This window comes from Malurus melanocephalus, unplaced genomic scaffold (genome assembly GCF_030028575.1).
Source record: "Malurus melanocephalus ecotype Western Australia unplaced genomic scaffold, MMel_1.1 scaffold_928, whole genome shotgun sequence".
In the NCBI taxonomy this organism is placed as follows: Eukaryota; Metazoa; Chordata; class Aves; order Passeriformes; family Maluridae; genus Malurus; species Malurus melanocephalus.
In genome coordinates, this window is record NW_026624160.1 from 30,525 (window position 1) to 47,992 (window position 17,468).

The 17,468-nt window shown below is 50.8% G+C and overlaps 3 protein-coding genes across 13 annotated transcripts in view; 2 read left to right on the top strand and 1 right to left on the bottom strand.

Moving 5' to 3' along the window:
- The window catches only part of APOBEC2 (apolipoprotein B mRNA editing enzyme catalytic subunit 2), a 17,464-nt gene extending 11,291 nt beyond the window's left edge, over window positions 1–6,173 (top strand). Inside the window, exons 3-4 of the mRNA XM_057386191.1 lie at window positions 2,185–2,342; window positions 5,631–6,173. Coding sequence (XP_057242174.1) covers window positions 2,185–2,342; window positions 5,631–6,171 — 699 coding nt within the window. The 3' untranslated portion in view covers window positions 6,172–6,173. The remainder of the gene's footprint in view (window positions 1–2,184; window positions 2,343–5,630) is intronic.
- A 1,906-nt stretch (window positions 6,174–8,079) lies between these two features.
- OARD1 (O-acyl-ADP-ribose deacylase 1) lies at window positions 8,080–11,104 on the bottom strand. 2 transcript variants are annotated; one of them, XM_057386188.1, is made up of 6 exons: window positions 11,001–11,104; window positions 10,676–10,743; window positions 9,872–10,016; window positions 9,688–9,746; window positions 8,980–9,092; window positions 8,080–8,670 (listed from the first exon to the last, which is right to left on the bottom strand). In XM_057386188.1, the coding sequence occupies exons 1-6, from the start codon at window positions 11,074–11,076 to the stop codon at window positions 8,568–8,570; spliced, it is 564 nt and encodes a 187-aa protein (XP_057242171.1). In that variant the 5' UTR covers window positions 11,077–11,104; the 3' UTR covers window positions 8,080–8,567. The 2 variants fall into 2 exon arrangements, with proteins under 2 accessions (XP_057242171.1, XP_057242172.1); XM_057386189.1 differs by having other exon boundaries at window positions 10,975–11,033.
- An 833-nt stretch (window positions 11,105–11,937) lies between these two features.
- The window catches only part of NFYA (nuclear transcription factor Y subunit alpha), a 13,046-nt gene continuing 7,515 nt past the window's right edge, over window positions 11,938–17,468 (top strand). For 3 of the 10 annotated variants that reach the window (XM_057386177.1, XM_057386181.1, XM_057386184.1), the window contains exons 1-3: window positions 11,938–12,062; window positions 14,264–14,351; window positions 15,840–15,926. In XM_057386177.1, the coding sequence (XP_057242160.1) occupies window positions 14,277–14,351; window positions 15,840–15,926 (162 nt within the window). In that variant the 5' untranslated portion in view covers window positions 11,938–12,062; window positions 14,264–14,276. Of the gene's footprint in view, window positions 12,063–12,270; window positions 13,309–14,263; window positions 14,352–15,839; window positions 15,927–17,468 lie in introns of those variants that run through there. The other 7 variants (XM_057386182.1, XM_057386183.1, XM_057386186.1 and 4 more) reach the window with 4 other exon arrangements.

The window sequence follows — 17,468 nt, forward strand, 5'->3', positions numbered from 1 at the left end:
GATGATCCCAGAGGGATTTTCCAGCTTCAACAATTCCATGATTCCATGAACAAATTCAGAGCCAACTGGAAAAAATATTAAATCAGTGGGGACAGGTGGAAGGAAACCTCACTAAAAACCCTCCCTGCATGGTGCACGATTTGGGATCTCCTGAATGCTGCTGGGAGCCCCTCCACAATCCCCTGGGGACCTGTTTGGGGTCACAAACACCCAGCAAAGCCACCAAACCCTCGCCCACCCCCCGGCTCCCACCCTTGCAGCTCTGCGGTGCCCTTTTATATTTTTGGCTGCAGTGGGGGCAGGATCGTGGCTGTTCCAAGCACTGCCCTAGAAGGAGCTGGGAAGCAGCTGGGCAAAGSCTGGGGACAGGGGGAGCCTCGGTGCCACATTCCCCAGATTAGATTAGAGCTCAGCCCTCGCAGGGGCCGGCCAAAGCTAAAATTCAGGACCCCAGCCACGAAGAGCTTCCAAAAATAAAGCAGAGTGGGTCAGAGGGACTGGAGRGGGGTTGGGATGCTGCTTGAAAATATCAGGATTAGGAGGAAATGAGCTGTCAGTCATTGGGAGAGGATTCCCACCCCAAAAGCAGCCCCTGAAATGTCAGAGGTGACAGCAGTTGGACAGGGGAGGCGGAATTTGAGCGTCGTTGCCACCACGCTGGAGGCAAAACACMCCCYCTGCCCCACGGGRAAGTATTTTAGGCTTAAAAATAAATAAAATCCTGCACCATGGAAGATATATGTTCCATGGATAGGATGTCTTGGAATTTGTCAAATCCTTGGTGGAGCTGTCACCGCGGAGCTCCAAGCGCCAGCTCTGTCACCTAAACAACGCCACCAAAACAACAACTCATCCAAGAGGCCCCAAAATCTGCATCCACCGTGGCTCTGAGGAAAAAACTCCAAAGGATTTCAGCATAGCAGGGCAGGGGGATGGCAAGGGGACTGGGAACAGCAGCCAGAATTAACGAGCTGTGATAATTTATTATTAATTTTCTCTGATAATAAATGACCTGCCCGAGGGCATGGATTTATTTCACTTTGGGATGGTGCAGGCTCCTCCCGAGGCTCCAAAGAGCTGAATTTAATGGGATCACCAAGGCTGAGTTGGCTCCAAAGGACGTATTTCCAAAATTCTGCTTTTTATGGATACCTCTTCTCCTCCTCAAACAAGAGCAGGTTTTTCCATGAATATCCTCAAATACAGCAGAATATTCCACATTTCCTCCTCCTTCTGAGCTAAGTGCAGAGCCCACAGTTTGATTTCCAATGTGCTCTGATTCAAAAATCCTTCCAAATTCCACAATCCACTTCCTTTGCCCCATGGCACGGCCAGGATTGGTCCCTGGGCAAAACCTCACCCAGGTTTTCATTAAACTCAGCTCAGGGATTGATAGAAACTGTAAATGAGTGGAATTTTGAGTGAGAAGCTGGAAGAATTTAATAAAATCATGAATGGAATAAAAAAGAGAGGGAAAACCCCTCTAACCCAGTGTACTGGGAATATATGGAACACTCATGGAGGAAAAACACAGAACAAAGGGAGAATTAGCACTGCTGTCCACTGGGAATTCCAGTTAGACTCTTGGATATTTGGGAGAAGGTTCTGGCTTGCAGAAATCKGGAGATTTCCCTCTCAGAGCCCTGCATGAGCAAGGAGAGAGGAACCACAGGTTCTGCTGGGATGTTCCAGGTGATCCACAAAACCAAACCCACCAAATCCAGGGATTTTCCAGCAAAATGACCACAACCCCTTCCCCTCTTGCCTGAGCCAGGCCAGGCTGAGCTGGTCCTTCAAGGTCAGCGATGGAATCCAGGGGCAGAGGGCAGGGAGGTGCCCYGTGCCAGCCGCCTGTCACCCCGCGGGATAAATACACACTCGAGCTTCCAGGATTTTTCCATCGGGGAAAATCACGGGCTCATCCCGCCCACTGCGAAATTGTCACTTGGTTTGAAATTAAAAAGGGGAGCAAGAGGGAGCGCTGGAAGGAGCTGGAGAAAGCAGGGGAAGGAGGTGACACCCGAGAGCCCCGGGTCACCCAACCCCGTCCAGCCCCTGCCGCCGCCGCCGCTTTGTTCCATATTTAGTTCCTGACAACTGTGCCTGGGGCAGGAACTCCCAGCTCTGTTTTCCCTCCTCCCTCGGCTCCCAGAGCTCTCAAAAATCGCTTTTTCTCTCTCGCAGTGGCCACGGCTCGATCCTGGTGTCTCAGAGAAGATGGCAGAGAAGCAGGAGGAGCCCAGCACCGCCCAGAATGGGGAACCCGACAACGCCGAGGAGGGCGAGGGGAAGAAGAAGAAGGTGAAGAGGGAGGACCTGCCACCCTTTGAGATCGTGACAGGGTAAGAGAATGGGATAAAAAATTCCATAAATATGGAATTGACGGGGTTCAGAGAGTTCTGCCTCAGCTTTAATGCAGCACAAGCAGCATCTTCTGCCSGCGCATTTCGGAATAGTCTGAAACGGTTTGGAGTCATTGTGGGATTTTGTTCTGAGTTTTGCTGAGTTTTAGAGGATGGACTCACAGCAGCAGGCACAGAAATCCTCTTGTTTTACAGAAACAGCTCTGTTTCTGCAGCTGGTCCCCTCCCAACCCCGCTGATGGGATGGGGATGGAGGTGTTGGCTTTGATGAGAGCTCGGTATCGATTTCTTGCTGTGATCAATGGCTCTTGTCTGAGAGTTTCTCCACCTGTGGATGAGGAAAAACACCCCTGCCATGGCTGATTGGCTTGATGGGCCTGAGGGACAGATTTTTCAAGAGACCTAAAGGTTCACATTTTCAAGAGCTCCACAGCCACAGCTGGAACCTGACTTTCATAAAACTAAAAAAAAATAAAAAAAAAAATAAAAAAAAAAGCCCAACTTGCAGAAAAGACTCCAAAACAAGAGGCAGTTCTGAAGGCAGCAGGGCAGCAGGGAGCCTGGCCTTTGGAAAAGCGCGATATCACAGGGATCTGAACTCTCAGCCATAATTGACAGCTGCAAGAAGGAAAAGCCCTCAGTGCCTGCTCCTTCTGAGCATTTCCAAATGCTCCCTGCAGGAGCAGCAGGATGAGCCCTTCTCCCCTCACATTTCCCTTATCAGTCACTAAAGGAGTGTCTCAGTAAAATAAACCAAACCCAGGATTTCTTCCAGCTGCTTAAAAGCTCCCAAATCCCCCTCGGAATGCTGCTGGTAGGAAAGATTCTGCAGGTGAAATTTGGCTGCTTGTTCTGWCTGGGATCAGTGAGGCAGGGCAGCACCTCTGTCACAAAATTAGGTTCCATTCCTGCAGAGGGGTAGAAAAAAATCTTTTTTTTTTTCTCAAAATGTGACTGCTGTTGAAAAAAATCCTTTCTTGGTGTGGTCTCTGCCACCCATGATCATAGAAATAATAATGATTAGCAGGGGCTTTTAAGGAGAGGAATGGAGCTAAGACACCAAAAATTGGGGATATAAACCACTGGGCCAAACTTTGAACACTTCAGACATGTCCTAAAATGAATTTTAATGAGGAAATTGGGTTTTTCAGCCTTGGAGCAGTTAAATGCTGAGGAACTGAGAGGGATGTACGAAGTTCCCTGGAAACCCCCAGGCCCTGGGCTAACCATGGCTGTAAACACTTCCTCAGCACCACCCTGCCATGAAATCCTTTGTTGAAAAAACATGGAAATKTCACAGATTTGACAGCATTTTCCACCCTTGGAAGGGTTAAAATAAGGAAGTGAAGCGGAAATCCTAAAGGACCCCAAGAGAGGTAGAAAAACCCCAGGGATTTTTTTTTTCCTTTCATTTGAAGGAGGACCTGGGGAGTTCAGGCCAGGCCTTGACCTGGTATCACCGTGAGAATTTTTCAAAYGATTTACAAATTCCCAGCCAATCGAGGCAATTATGTGGATGATGAGGAAACGCAACTGCAGCCAGGGAAGAAGCACTTAAACCCAATTATGTTGCATTTCAGCTTTAGCCCTCGGATTAGGGGCATCTCAGGACTCCCAGCCAAGTTCTCAGCCGGCTGCTTTTAGCTCCAGGAGGAGTCTGGCTTCCAGGAAACACTGGGAAGCCAATTACTCTCTTTAAGAATATTATCCCTTTTTTTTTTTTTTGGCTGAATGCAGAGCTGGATGCCTGCAATCCCAATCTGGGAGCATTTCCTGATGTTTGACACATTTGTTTCCACTTTTCCCAGGTGTAAATGAGGTTCCTTGTAGGAAGAATTCCTTGGGTTCCTTTACTCTTTTAGATAATCCACATTTTAATTCCCTCATTAAAAGTTTTCCCATCTACCAGTGCCAGGGTCACACTGGGCAGCTGCTCTTTCTTCCAGCCCTGATTTCATCCAGTTTCCTTCTCCTGATTTCAGCAATTTTAATTCCAGACTGAGGATTCTGCCTCAGATTTTCAATTCTCTTTGGTCTCAATATGATCTAACACTTTGATAAACTTTGATAAATCAGGTTGGAGCATTTAGAAATCCCTAAAAATGCCATTTAATGATGCTTTTCAGACCAGTTGGAGTAGGAAGGTTTCAATTTTGACCTTTCCTATCCTCAGGGCAGCTGTGCCACCCCAGCCTGGTGTCAGAGCAGGGGTTTCTGTTGAGAATATTGTGGGAATTCAGAGCCTGTGAACCATTTTTAAAGGAGTWTTTGCACACATTTTYACTCTTCAGAACCCCCTGYCAGGAGGRTGGAGCCAGGTGGGGATCAGCCTCTTCTCCCAGGCTACAAGATGATGGGAAATGGGGCCGGGAGAGGTTCAGGTCAGACAGACATCAGGAGGAATTTCTGCATAGAAAGGGTTGCCAGGCACTGGAATGAGCTGCCTGAGCATTGTTTATATTCCYTTTTGGAACGTTATTAATGGAACTAATGCAGATTCGATATTGCTGGGAGCAGAGATTGAGGTGAACATCCCAGATAAGCTCAGGCACACGCCGAGATAAGCAATAAAATCCATCTGGAAGGGCTGGCTAAACCCAGCTCCCAGTCAATCCATCCTGAGTCAATCCATCCTGGAGCAGGCTGCTGCTGCTTCAGCTGTTCCATGAAAACCCAGAGCCAACCTCCTCAYGGCTGTGACCCCTTTGCTGTCAGACAGTTCAATCAGGGCTGAAATTCCCCATGCCTCTGATGTATTTAAAAAGCTGATGTTATCGTGAAACAACTCATTGCAGACAYCGCTTTGGAATGGGTGTCTCATGGCTGCCCTTGAAAAAAACATTTATTAAAGAATCATTGGCCAAAGAACCACTCTTTATCCAGGATACCAAGCAGAAAAAGCACTATCCTTGGAAGTACGTGCATTTTTTCCCATTCTTTTCCATCCCATTCCCTTCCTGTCTCCAGAGTCTCCCCGTGAGATGTTCCATCACAAGGGGATCTCTCCTCATTTCTTTGGAACCACAGAAGAGGTGCACAGTAAATTAAAAAAGTAGCTGAAGTTTATCAATAGTAACCATGGGAGAGTATCAAAATCCAGCAGGAAATCCACTTTTTGATAGCAAACTGGATTTGATCTGGCTATTTTATAACTTAAACCTTTTAACAAAGAGGAATCAGAGGAGATGGATTTGTCTGATTTGTCCATGGTCCAACACAGCATTGACCCAACTGTGTGATCCTTTTCTAAATCTGTATTTTCTCCAGGGAACGCCTCCCAGCCATCTTCTTCAAATTCCAGTTCAGGAAYGTGGAATACAGCTCGGGCAGGAACAAAACCTTCCTGTGCTACGTGGTGGAGACGCAGGGCAAGGAGCCGGTGACCAGCCGGGGCTACCTGGAGGACGAGCACGCGGCCGCCCACGCCGAGATGGCCTTTTTCAACAACATCCTGCCCACRTGCCAGGCCGGGGCCCGCCACGATGTCACCTGGTACGTGTCCTCCAGCCCCTGTGTCACCTGTGCCCAGAGGATCTGCGAGGCCCTGCGCAAGAACAAGGGGCTGCGCCTCACCATCATGGTGGGCCGGCTCTTCATGTGGGAGGAGCCCGAGATGCAGGCGGCTCTGCGGAGCATGAAGGAGGCCGGCTGCAAGCTGAGGATTATGAAGCCTCAAGACTTTGAGTATGTCTGGAAGAACTTTGTGGAGCAGGAGGAAGGGGAGGAGGCCACGTCCTTCGTGCCCTGGGAGGATATTCAGGAGAATTTCCACTACTACGAGGAGAAGCTGGCTGAGATCTTGCACTGAGGATCAGGTGAGTGAGGGTTCCCAGGGGGGTCACTCATTAACTCTTCTCACTTTAATTGGGGTTCTTAARTGATGACCCACAGCCAATTTCTGTTATTAATAATCCCAAGCAGTCACTTTGCCCTTCTGTGGCTGTCCCATAGCAGATTCCTAAGGGATTTAGAGCTTTTCTGTTTTCTCCTCCAGGAATAAAGAATTAAAAGGTTCCAGGGCCACCAGAACATCTCCCTGTTCCCCACATAGATGATATAAAGGGAGAGTAGTGTAGAGCAAAGGGGATTCTCCTCACACCCCCAAAAAATCTCCACCATTAAAGGAAATCCCAGTTGTTCCACAATTCCCTTTTTCATGGGGTACTGAAGTCACCTGTGAGTCTCTAGGACATTTCTCTTTTTCCCTCCCAGGGTCAGGAAGGATCCATGAAGAGATGTGACAGACCTGGACACCTGGGACAGTCTCGCTTCCCAAAGCTTTGATTCCAGCASGATGGAGAACCAACCTCTGGAAGCCAAGGCCCTGTGGGACTCTGAACACACACACACAACACAGACCTCTGGTGTTTGGGATTTTTTGGGTGTTTTTTGTTCCTCCCCCTCCCTGCCCCAACCAAACCCATGCTGTGGTGAAAGGGATGGCAGTGAGCCACAGACAGGCTGTGGGATCACATGCTGGGAATACTTCATGGGAAAAGACCTTAGAACAAAGCTGCTGGTTAGATAAATGCATTAGAAAGCACAAAAATGGGAAAACAAAGGGATTTAGGGTGAAAAAGAAGTTTTCTCCCTCTGTTCTCCTCAACAGTCAGAGCTGTGATTAAATTCAGGGCCAACAGCTCTCTTCCAAATCATGAAAGAGCCCAAGAACTCGATGTCAAACAATGATGTTTGGGTTATAAACCTGGGRAAAAGCAAAGTGAAATAAAATGGGAAGTCACTGCAAAAGCCAAAGCACTGTTTACTCCTTCTTCTCTACTTGCAAGAAGTCCTCAATTGAACCTGACACACTCAAGTTCAAGGACATCCCAGGACAGACACACAGGGAATATTTCGTAGCTGAGAAGGGAGAACTAAATGCCAAAAAAATGTGCAGARTACACACAAGTGCTGGAAACCAGGATCATTTTCCATGTAAAACAAGGCTCACAGGGATGCCATCAGYAAGGAACCAGAACTGAAACCCAGACATAAACAAGGGAAAGGACTGAATCCACGAGCAGCCTCGATGCCTGTTCAGATCAGCTCATTGCTCCGAATTTCTCACTGTACAAGGTTTTTCTTCCCAGCTACAGAAATTCCCCACCAATCAGGTTTACAAAATAGAGGCAAGAACAGGGAGAGTAAGAATAGGGAGCTCCTAAAGATAAAAACAGGACTGGCAGCAGCAAAAAAACCCCACAGAACTGACCAGTCCCATCCACTCCCTTTCCAAGGAAATCCAATCGGGAACCTCTCATGCTACAAAATTCCCAACTCTTATGTCCCGTTTCTACATTTATCCACCACATCTGGCACTTCCCTGGGCATTCAGAATGAGAGATGCCCAAAAGATTTGTTATTGTGGGAGGGTGGGAAACCAAACACGAATGAAACAGCAGTGACAGTTCCTCAGTTCTGGAACAAACTCTTCCAGATCAGGAGTTTCCCACAAATCTGATGGCCCAGGGGTGTTGCAGATTTGCTTTTGTTTTGGGTGACAAATACCAACCTATGTAACACCTGGGCTACAAATGCAGCAAAGAAATGTGAAAATCCCACCTTAAACTCTGTCCTGTGAGGTTTTAGAGCCCATCAGCCTGTTTGGAACCTCACCAAACTGAACTCTGCACTATAAATGATACAGGTACTGTATAAACACATTTCAAGCACTCCCTGCAATTCCAACTTGTCCCCAGAACATCCACAATACTGATCCAACTGCAGGGCACTATTTATTGAACATCACAACATGATCCTGAGTGAGCACAATCACAGCAAACCCAATTTGTGGCCAGAAGGGAGAAATTAAAGTGTGACACCTGTGACAACAGGTGAGTGACCCGAGTGCCCCGCAGGACATTGCAAACAGGAGAAACAAGGGGTGACGGGGCTGCCTGGGGCAGCTCATCAGCACTAACCAAAACGAGAAACCCCAAGAGGCAGCAGCTCCGTTTCCCTGCGTGGAGCCCCAGTGACACCTGGTGGCTGCTGGGACACACTGGGAGCTCCCCGAGGTTTCCACAGCRCCGCTGCCTCCTGCTAATTAACACCCCAAATGAACTTCTCTGGAGCTTGTTGCTGCTGGAAGCCCCTGTCACTGTCACACAAGTGAGTGACACTCGAATGCAGAACRTGCTCCCCATGTCAGTTCCCAGGTTCTGCTCCCAAAATGGGGGAAATGGGGCTCTTTGACTGTTCTGCTCACAGGGTGTAAACCGTGATCTTGATGTCAGTGTTCTCAAACACCTCCTCAAGGATGGCTGACACTTTTTCCCACTGCAGGCCATCGAGTCCACATCCAATCCTGGAAGACAAAGGCACCAAAAGAGCTGTGGGGCCTCATGCTGTGTCCAACCAGCCCTGGGAGCAAATGCAGTTTAAGGTGGCCCAGACTCAACTCCCATAAACCCACAGAGCACAGGGAGAACAAGGAAACAACTCAAATTTGCTTTGATATTATTGAAATGCACTGGAAAATGCAAGTTAGATTGCTCAGTTGAACAGAGGAGTTGGGTAGAGATTGAATTCTTATTTCACAGCAGGGGATCATCCCTCAGACCGTTCTAARAATTAAACACCCAAGCATTGGGCTCCCAGCTCCTGAGCCCCTCACCTGGGCATGGAGATATCGGTGACTCCGTTGTTCAGGCAGTGAGCTCTCATGGCTTCCAAACTCTTCTGCATGCTCTCATAGGTGGGCTTGTGAGAAACCTTCTGCTTTGTGATCTGCAGAAAAACATCAAAGCTCAACTGCAGCTTTGGCATGACCACTGCAAACTACTGTTACAATACACAAATCCCATGACATCCCAAAACTCCACACCCAGACTTGCCTCTGTGGAAAGATTTGAACAAAGACCAGCATTTCACAGTTTAAAATACTCTAATTTAGCAGCCAGTTCTGTGCATTCACACCTCTTATTGAGAGAAACATTCCAGAAACTCCCTCCCAGTGCCTGATGGAGCCAACAAGATRGACAGAGAATATTTACAAGGGTCTGGACAAGGAGGAATGGCTTCCCACTGCCAGAGGGCAGGGTTAGATGGGATATTGGGAAGGAATTCCTGTGTGTGAGGGTGGGGAGGCCCTGGCACAGGGTGCCCAGAGAAGCTGTGGGTGCCCCTGGATCCYTGGAAATGTTCAAAGCCAGGKTGGATGGGGYTCAGAGCACCCTCRGATAGTGGAAGGTGCCCTTGCCCAGGATGAGCTTTCCCACCCAAATCATTCTGTGATTCCATGATTCCATGAACATGACCAAAAACCCCACAACCTCCTGATATGTGGCACAAGGAGGTGTCCCAGGGGCACCCCAGCCCTTACCAGGTAGTAAATGTACCGCTCATCCCTCTGCAGCACCGCCACCTCCCCCGTCTTCTTCTCTAAAGCACAAAAAAACACGTTATTTTTAAAACAGCCACACTCCATAACCCCAAGCAGCTCAAACACCCTCCCTGCTGGTGAAATCAGGTGCTGGAAATCAGGAACTCCTTCAGGCACCACTCACTTTGATCCAGGAGCTCCTGGACACCACCGAACTTCTTCTTGAAGAGCACGGCGATGCCGGCACCCATGCGGCAATCCTCGCTGATGCAGTGAGCCAGGGCATCCGTGCTTGGGCACGAGAACAGATCCCCCTTCACACACTTGATCTGCAGGGCAGGGGCAACAAAACCTCCTGAGAGAGCTCAGTCAGGGACACAGGGCTCTGGTGACTGGGGACAGGGCAGTAACAGAGCGAGGGTGTGAGTTTGCTGTGCAGGGTGCAAGTGTTTGAGCTGGCACGGGCTCCAAACCCAAGGGAGGGAGTTACAAACCCCATAGACAGAATTACAAAMCCCACAAGTGGAATTACAAACCCCACAGACAGAATTACATACCAAATTCACAAATTCACAAACCCAATATGGAGAATGACAAACCCAACACAAGAGAATTACAAACCCCACACAGAGAATTACAGCCCCACTACAGAGAATTACACAATACAGAGAATTACACACCCCACGTGTGTAATTCACATGCCAGCTCTTACAAAATCAATGCTTAAAAGTGTAACTATATAACAGAGTACAGCTGGATTAGTGCAACCCTCTAGCAGCAGCAGTGCTGGGTGTCCCGAGGTGTTCAGGCAGGCAGGTGAGCACTGTGCTGCCGCACAGGCACACAAAAAGCACATGAAATTAAAGCACTGGCAGCCACTTTGTTCCCAAAAGCTGTGGGATGCAGCCAGTGCTGCGCTGTCAGGGCTATAATAAGGGGAAGGCCTCTTTGCACAGACAATATCCCACGTAACCCATTTCCTACGCACTCTCTCCTCCTGATCCTTGGAGAAGTGGGTGGCCATGGTAACGTGGGGTATGGAGAACGCTCCTGCAGCTGGAAAGATGAGAGAAAAACAATTATTAGGACTCCAAGCTAGGCAGTAAGAGTGTGTTAGAGGGGGCAARGATAAGCCTAATTGATCTGTGACAAACAGGACACCCCTGACCCTGTCCCGCTGCGCCCACAACTCCAGCCCGGGAGGAGGCCCCAGCCCTGGGTCACCACACCCCCAGGCTGCCGCCCTCCTCCTCATCACCATCATCACCCTCCTCCTCCTTCTCCCACCCCTCAGGGCCCCTCGGCCGTCGCACCCGCGGGGCGAACAGCGATCAACCGGGCCGGGGCCGCGGCCTGCGCCACGCACAGCCTGCCCAGCACCGCCCACATCGCTCCGGCCGCGCCGCAAGGGCGGCCCCGCCTCGGCCCTCACGGCCCCGCCTCACGGCCACACGGTACCGCCCCAGCACGGCGGCTCCGCCCCAGGGGGACACTGACGGTACCGCCTCAGGGCGGCAGGGCGGGCCCGTTTCAGCCTCAGCGGCCCCGCCTCACAGCGAGATGGCGGATCCGCCTGACGGCGATTTGGCGGCGGAGCCGTCTCACGGGGACTCGGCGGATCGTCCTCAACTCGCACGGCGTTATCGCCTCACAAAGCACGGCGGTGTGGCCGCACACAACATGGCGGCCGCGCCTTACACACCATGGCGGCCCCGACCCACACAACATGGCGGCCGCGCCTCACAAACAATGGCGACCCCGACCCACACAACATGGCGGCCGCGCCTCACGAACCGCGGCNGGCGACCCCGACCCACACAACATGGCGGCCGCGCCTCACGAACCGCGGCGGCCCCGACCCACACAACATGGCGGCCGCGCCTTACAAACCACGGCGGCCCCGACCCACACAACATGGCGGCCGCGCCTCACAAACAATGGCGGCCCCGACCCACACAACATGGCGGCCGCGCCTCACGAACCATGGCGACCCCGACCCACACAACATGGCGGCCGCGCCTCACACACCATGGCGGCCCCGACCCACACAACATGGCGGCCGCGCCGCTCCGTCCGCGCGGGCGGACCTTTCTCCATGGTCCCAGCCCAGAACATTCCGAGCAGGGGGCGGAGCCAAAAGCGAGGCGGGACCCAACCCACGCGTGCGCGCCACCGCCCCCGCGCAGGCGCAGAGGCTCCGGGCGGGGCGAGGCGCGCGGTTGGGCGGCCGMGGGCGGGCGGGGCCCCGCCCCTCGCCCCCTTTGTCCGCGGTTGGGCGCCATTTTGCGCGGCGGGCGAGTGCGGGCGCTGATTGGGCTTCGGGGCGCGGCGGCGGAGCCAATCAGCGCGGGGCGCGGACCGGGCAGCGCGGCACGGTGAGCGCGAGCGGCCAATATGGAGCCCCCGCGCGCCGGGATTGGCGGGGCCGCGGCCACTCAGGGGCTGAGGGGGGAACCGGGGCCGGGCCGGGCTGGGGCGGCGCTGGGGGGACCGGGGCAGCGGGGCTGAGCGGGGCTGCGAGCAACGGGCTGAGCGCGGTGGGGCTGCTCCAGGGGCTGGGCCGGGGGCGCGGGGCCGAGCGCCGTAGCGGGGCCCGGCCTCCTTCCCCCCGGCGGCGCCCCGCCCTCCCCGGGAGCCTCCCCGCTGGCACGGAGGCTCGGGCTGCTCCGTCCGGTGCCTCCTCCCCGCCGGTGTCCGGTAGCAGGGCTGTGAGGGGCCCGAGCACACCGAGAGACCCCCGCGCTGAAACAGCCCCGGGTTATTCCTGGAGTCAGGAGCTAAACCCGGGCTCCACATGTCGTGTTCCAACCGCCCCCTCCGCCCTGCTCGTGTTTATCCCGGTCTTGGCGTGGGCGTGCGGCTCCGCTGTGTCCTTGGAGCACAGGGATCCCACGGGAACCTCGCAGGCTGTGCCCTGGAAAACTTGTGCCCGTTCAGGAGCTCTGCTCCGGGCTGTGATACGGTTAAAATGATGCTCTGGAGCTCCCAGACCGTTCATTGTTTGCTCTTGGTGTGGGTTGGKTGTTGAGGAAACTGTTCCTGGTGTAGCTTCCATGGCCTCATACATATATTTGTATGTATATTTTTTGGAGCTGTCCTGTGCAGAACTAGGAGTTTGATGATCCTAATGGGTCCCCTTCCAACTCAGAATATTTWTTACATATATTTATATAGTATCTATATGAATACTGCGGCTGGAACTGAACACTGTCATTCCCAGAGCATTCCYGGTGAGGAGGAACTGCCCATGAGCTCATTGGGGGAGGAGCTGCCATCCTCTGCCATTGATGGATCCCTGATCTTTAATATTTAACTTGGGTACTCTGTGCTTAATGAAAGGGATGASATAATCCCTCGGAGGATGATGAGACATTCCAGGGTAAAACCTTGTCCAGAACTTGGGCAGCTGGTACAGAGTGTTGGGATTGCAGTGCTGTTAATGTTCTAATTAAGCATTTTAATTTAAGGGCAGAAATGAAGTATCCAGTGCAAAATTGAAACGAGAACCAGGCAGCAGCATGTTCAGACAGAATATTTATTCTKTGAGTTTTATTCTGTGAAAAAGTGTCAGTGAATGGGCAACGGATAGAGCTCAAATGCCAGAAGTAACCACAGCAACTGGTASAGTGAGCCTGTGACTTAATCCTGTCAGCATTCCTTGGAAAATTGAGGGAGCCTCAGRTTTTATTGCTTTAGACTTTGAAAAGTGAAATTCCAGGCTGTGGGGTTTTTTTTTTCTCACTTGTTCAGTTGTGGCACAAATCAAACACCTCACTACAGGATTCTCCTGAAGAATTCTTCCTTGTTGGGCCAGTGAGGGGAGAAGCAGTGGCAGGGAAAAGGTGTTTTATTTCAGTGAAGTGTTGTTGATGTGTGCAGGGAAAGGGCCAAGGAGTGAGTGGCAGCAAGAGGAGGGAGGTGCTGGGAAATCTGCTGGTGGTTCTCAAAATACATGTGAATATGTTTGAGTATGTAAATACTTCTTTAGAGAAGAAATTYTTGRCTRTGAGGGTGGGGAGGYCCTGGCACAGGGTGCCCAGAGAAGCTGTGKCTGMCCCTGGATCCTTGGAAATGTCCAAGTTSRGGCTGGATGGGGCTTGGAGCASSCTGGGATGGTTGAAGMTGTCCTCTGCCCATGGCAGGGGGTGGGACTGGATGGGATTTAAAGTCCCTTCCCACCCAAACCATTCTGGGATTCTGTGAAAAAAGGAGAGCGTGGTGTGTAGTGGGGGAAGGAGAGAAAGTTTCCCAGTTCTGCCGAATTCTTGAAGTGCAGGTTGGTTTCACACCTCAGGGTTGTATTTCCTGAGGTTTTCCAGCAGTGACATCCCCTGTGGGCACCTGGCTGGAGCCCAGGATGTGCAGACTCAGAACTGGTGGGGTCCCTGAAGTTTGGGACAGAATTTTGGGAGTTTTGCTGCTCACTCAGGTTGGATGTGGCTGAAATGCCCCCTCTGTTTGTTGCTGAGATGGRGCAGCTCTGGCAGAGATCTGCCTGGGGGCAGCTCCTGGGGGARAACAGGAATTCCCAAGCCTTGGGACAGTGATCACCTGATTTTTTGCTGTGTTTTGCCAGGGTCTGAGGTGCCATGGAGCAGTACACAGCCAACAGCAGCAGCTCCACGGAGCAGATCGTGGTGCAGGCCGGGCAGATCCAGCAGCAGGTACGGAATGTGGCAATTTGGGAACTCTTTGCACCCCTCAGAGGGGCACAGCAGCACTGGGGGGGCTTCCTGATCCTGCCTGGGCACCATTCACCTGAGTTTTGTCACCTGGGCACTGATGGCACATGCCTGAAGTCAAAGTAAATTTGGTTTTTAAATAAACTTGCTATAAAATTAAATTGCAGGTGTACAAGTGACCRAATTTCAGTGTAACAGGGAGTTTGCAAACTGGTAAGGAAGTGAGGGAAGTAAAACACAAAAACTTACAAAAATGTATTAACAGATGTCTAAAAATGGAGGAAACAGAATATTAACAGAAACAGTCACTTGTCCACAAGAACAATTCCCCCAGAATTAAAATAGGTTTTCCTCCAGCCCACAGAGGTTTTTCTCCAATTTTCTCAAATGAAGCATTTACTGAGATTCTTTTTTTAAAAAACTACAGGTGGAGCAAAACAAACAGAGCAGGAATTAAACCAGCCATATAGCTTTGAATGAATTCACCTCTCCCACAAAGAAGTTCGTGTTTCAATGTGCAAAATATCAGGGCTGAGTTTTAAGGGCTTGTTGATTTTTTGCTGCTAAGCTTTCCATATTCAGATTTAGGAATGAATTTTCAGCTGCTAATGAGTTTTTGTTGCATCTTCTGTTCTAGTTCAAGGCAGGAGGAGTTTGGTGATTTGTCATGCAAAGGGCTGAGCCCCTGGATCACTTTTTCAGGGAGATCTGCTTTGCTTTGGCCTCAGCAGGGACCAAATTCTTCCACTGGGTTTAGCTGAAATTGGCTTTTTCAGCCAGAACAAGATTGCACTTGAGATTAAAAAAAAATTTGTATTAAGGATTATCTGAAATACCTGTTAGCAGCAGATAACCAAAGATGTATTTGGTTTTACTGACACTTTYTGGGTACAAAGGAGATAAAACCATCCCTTGGCTTTCAATTTCAGTGCAGGCTCTTAAAGCTTGTGTCTGACATGAAACATTTTTCTAAAATAAGTTGTTTCACCAGGCTGTTGGGAGGGAGCTGTCCTCCATCTCYCCATTTAACACAGTTACAGGGAATATTTTGGGACTCTTAGCAAAGAGGCTAAAGATAGAAAAGGCTTTTAGCTTGAACAGCCTCTCCAGCCTGTCCCTCAGGGTCCTTGGTGGGCAGTGACATAGGGGTGGCAGAGATGAGCTCAGCCTATGCTGCAGGATGGGGTTTGTTGTCASAAACCAGTGGGACCAAAATCTGGAACCCTGAAACTGAGCTTAAAATCCTGCAAAACAATCCCTGCTGTCCTTTATGAGTTGGGATATTGAAGCCTGGCAGTGCCATGTGCAGTTCCAGGGAACTCCATCCTTAGGTTTGCTAAAATTCCCATTCCTCACRTTCCAAGAGCAATGTGTATGAATCCCACCCCTCCCTCCCATCCCAGCAGTGTGTTTTGTCATGTCAGAGCCGTGCCTTTCCATGTTTCAAGCTCTCCCTGTTCCTGTTCCCAGCAGCAGGGAGGTGTCACAGCTGTCCAGCTGCAGACTGAGGCCCAGGTGGCATCGGCCTCAGGCCAGCAAGTCCAGACCCTCCAGGTAGTGGTGACCTCTCTRATCATGTTTCTGAGCACTGCATGACCCTCCCCAGCACCACATATCTAATGCTGTGTTCGTCCCCAGGGTTTYAGGAGGAACAGGGGGATGTGGAGCAGGGATTTGTGCTGGGTGCTGGCTCTAGGGTTTGCCATGGGATTGGAGCTGGTTCTGGGGTATCAGGTGCATGCCAGGAATTCTGGAAGGAAATTGTGGTTCAGTGCGATTTCAAAGGAAAAAAACACCCAAAGGAGGAAGTAACAGTCAGGGTGAACCCCAAAGATTTCCTGTAATTCCAAGGAAATGAGGTTTCTGAGCTCCTCTCTGAGGAAGGCTCTGCCTTTATGAGACAGACAGAGGTGATGGGGGAACCTGAGCTTGAAGGGTGGAACCTTCTCACCTGAAAGGGCACTTGGGGRCAATATTGGCCTGTGTGGCACTGAGGGCTCCAATTCCTTATTCTCCTGTGAACAACCCAGGGTAACGCAGGAGCCATGTGAATCCTARCAGTAAATACACCCCAGATTGGAAAGAAATGATTTRTTTCCATGTGAAGGATTTCCTGTCKTGCAGCCTGCACTTCCTTAACTCACCCAGGCTTTCCAGGAGCCCTTTCTAGAGCAGTTGAAAGACCCTGGGTGACCACAGCAGTTTTGCAGTCAGTATTTTGGTTTTGTTTGGTTTTTAATCCTTCAGAGCAGGATGGTTCCAAGGAGCTGGAGTGCTCCTGCCAGGTGCAAAGTCAACACAGCATTTTTTATGTTCACAGTTCAAATCTCAAACACTGCCTGACTTGGATTGCTGGGCTCACTGTGGCCTCTGGTTGTTGTTATGTTCTCCCCAGCCTTTTTTAATTTTTTTTTCTGTTTTGCCTTGCTCTAATTCATTAACAAAAATCCTGGAATGTCTCGTTTTCCTTTCTGCTTCTTGGATATTGTGCTGCTGCCTGTGCTTCTCTGTGCTGACCTGAGCATGCTCCTCCCTGTGTGATCCAGCCCTGGGGCTGAGGGCTTTGGATGGGACATGGACAGGCTGAGGGACAGAATTCTGTCCCCAGTAAAGGCAAATTCCCAGGCCAGGSGGTTACCTGGGGAATTTGGCTCCTCCCCACTGGGATGTGAAACCCAGGAACTCGGTGGCRTACCCACTTTGTGATGTTCTTGTTCCTAAACAGCTCAGATTTTGTGATTTCCCCAGTTCACGAGATTGATTTTGCATTTAGGTTGTGGAGGTAGAGGATTTTCCAAGATACATTTGGGGAATCTGGACACTTGGCAGGTGAGAGGGTTTAAACAGAGAGGTTTCCCCTTGTTTTTCTTTTCATGGACATTTTACTCAGTGACCAGAGACCTACCTGGTCCAAGAGTTGAGACCCTCAGGCCAAAGTTACCATGGAATCCCAGACTGGTTTGGGTTGGAAGGGACCTTAAAGCTCACCCAGTTCCAACTCCAGCACTTCCCACAGTCCCAGGTTGCTCCAAAGTTTGTCCAGCTGGGCCTTGGGCACTTTCAGGGATTCAGGAGCAGCCACAGCTTCTCTGGGCACCC

Bases quoted from the DNA above. Each gene is read 5' to 3' on its own strand.
- OARD1 (XM_057386188.1), bottom strand. From the start codon at position 11,076: ATGTGGGCGGTGCTGGGCAGGCTGTGCGTGGCGCAGGCCGCGGCCCCG. The intron at 10,017-10,675 runs GTGCGTAGGAAA...CCTGCCCTGCAG, and splicing joins CCAAGGATCAGGAGGAGAGA to ATCAAGTGTGTGAAGGGGGA. The intron at 9,747-9,871 runs GTGAGTGGTGCC...TTTGTGCTTTAG, and splicing joins CCAGGAGCTCCTGGATCAAA to AGAAGAAGACGGGGGAGGTG.